The sequence below is a fragment of the Mastigoproctus giganteus genome, chromosome 10 (assembly GCF_048544385.1).
Source record: "Mastigoproctus giganteus isolate SK-2022 chromosome 10, ASM4854438v1, whole genome shotgun sequence".
Lineage (NCBI taxonomy): Eukaryota > Metazoa > Arthropoda > Arachnida > Uropygi > Thelyphonidae > Mastigoproctus > Mastigoproctus giganteus.
This window is the reverse complement of record NC_143584.1, coordinates 81,430,825-81,432,798: the sequence shown is the minus strand read 5'-3', so window position 1 is coordinate 81,432,798 and position 1,974 is coordinate 81,430,825. Positions and strand designations below refer to the sequence as shown.

The window sequence follows — 1,974 nt, the reverse complement described above, 5'->3', positions numbered from 1 at the left end:
ATGTCAGGAATCAATATCCGCTGTCAAGGAATATATTTGAAAAGACATTATGACACGAAACATGCAACCAAGTTCATCAGTCTCCAGGATCAGGTACGCACAGACAAACTGAACCTTCTCAAAAAATCATTAAAATCGCAACAATCAGTTTTTAAAAAGTTTTTCATCGGAGGATGCTGAGAGTTATGTCAAAGCTAGAGTGAGAGATATATCATTGCTCAAAAAATCGCCAAAAGGTCGAAACCATTTTCTGATGGAGAATTTGTGAAGGAATACCTTGTAGCCAGCAGCTGCAGATGTGTGCCAAAACAAAGCTGATGCCTTCAAAAAGATAAGCTTCTCTCGAATGACTGTTACTAGGGGAGTAGGAGAACTGGCATTGAATGTTGAGGAGACATTGAAAACAAAGTTGCTAGCATACAAATTTTGCTCATTGGCATTGAATGAAAGCACGATTTAATCGATACAGCTCAGTTGGCTATTTTTATTCGAACTTAAATTCTTCAAAGAACTGTTGGCTTTATGTCCCTTCAAAGGAACCATGAAGGGAATAGACATTCTGGAAGCTACGAAAACGACTCTTACTAGATATTACCTCAGTTTGAAAAACCTCGCAGGATTGCCGACGGATGGAGCCCCAGCCATGGTTGGAACAAATGCGAGATTGGTAGCACTTTTAAAATAAGAACAAAAAATAGATACTAGCATATTTACCAGCTACCATTGCATCATTCGCCAGGAAAATTTGTGTGCCAATTCTCTCGGTTCTGAAAATGTCATGAAAGTTATTACAGAAATTGCGAATCATCGACAGTTTCAAAATTTTTTACCGACGGAATGGGATGCTGATCATGGCGATGTTGACTACTTCTCCGACGTGCGATGGTTAAACCGTTCAAAAGTGCTGACGAGGATTTTTGAGTTGAAAGATGCCATCCAAGAGTTCATGACAGCAAAAGGCAAGCCAGTATCAGAGTTCGACGATCCGAAGTGGTTGACCGACTACACCTTCCTTACGGACATTTCGTCTAATTTGAATGAGTTAAATTTGAAGCTCCTGTCAAAAGATCAACTGGTGCATGTCCTGTTTAATCACATCAAAGCTTTTCAGATGAAATTAGAACTCTTTAAGTGCCAACTTCAAGACCAGAATTTAACTCATTTCCAAGGAATGTTGAAATTGCAGTCTGCAAAATATGCTCCTCATTATGTGGCTGCAATATCTCAGCTCCAGACCGAGTTCCAAGAGAGAGATTCTAAGATTTCGCGCTCAAGAAAGGACCCTGAACGTGGTAATTAACCCCTTCTCTGTGAATGTGATGGAGACTCCAGGGGACTTCCAATGGCAATCATTGACCTTCAATGTGACTCAGACCTGAAAACCAAATTTGATGAAGTGTCTCTCCTAGAATTTACCAAAAATAGGTAGAAAAGGGAAAAATTGTAAATTTAAAAATGTATGAGGCAAGAATCTTCTTCTTCTTCGGAAGCACGTACTTATGTGAACAGATATTTTCTATAATTAAACACTCCAAGTCAAAATTGAGGGCAAAAATTACTGATTGTCATCTGGATCACTGCCTCCGATTAGCTACCACAGAAATAGTTCCTGACATTGGATTATTAGTAAAAAATAAGCAGATTCAGTTTTCTCATTAACTGAATCTTTCATTCCTTTCATTGCTATTGTATTGTAATAAAATTTGCTTATAAATGCAGTTGGTTTCGTTCTTTTAAAGTTTAAAATTTAAACGATCCCTAGGTTTACAAAAGTTATTACATGGAGTCGAATTCAGAAACAACTCTCAAGGGCAATGTTTTCAAGTCGAAAAATTAAAAGAATCACATTATAGTAAAGTGCATAGAACAACACTGCGATTGGTTTTAAGTGTTTTTACTCAACAAATTTTCCCTTTGGTGTTGCTCCTGAATTCGAGCCTAAAAGCGGTATATAAGACTTGTTTATTGTATGGC

General features: G+C 37.7%; 1 protein-coding gene across 1 annotated transcript; it reads left to right on the top strand.

The window, feature by feature from the left end:
• Positions 1 to 778: 778 nt before the first annotated feature.
• Positions 779 to 1,300, top strand: LOC150079118 (general transcription factor II-I repeat domain-containing protein 2A-like). Its single transcript, XM_090382957.1, has one exon. It carries the CDS (start codon positions 779 to 781, stop codon positions 1,298 to 1,300), a length of 522 nt encoding a protein of 173 aa, XP_090239083.1.
• The last annotated feature ends 674 nt before the right edge of the window (positions 1,301 to 1,974 follow it).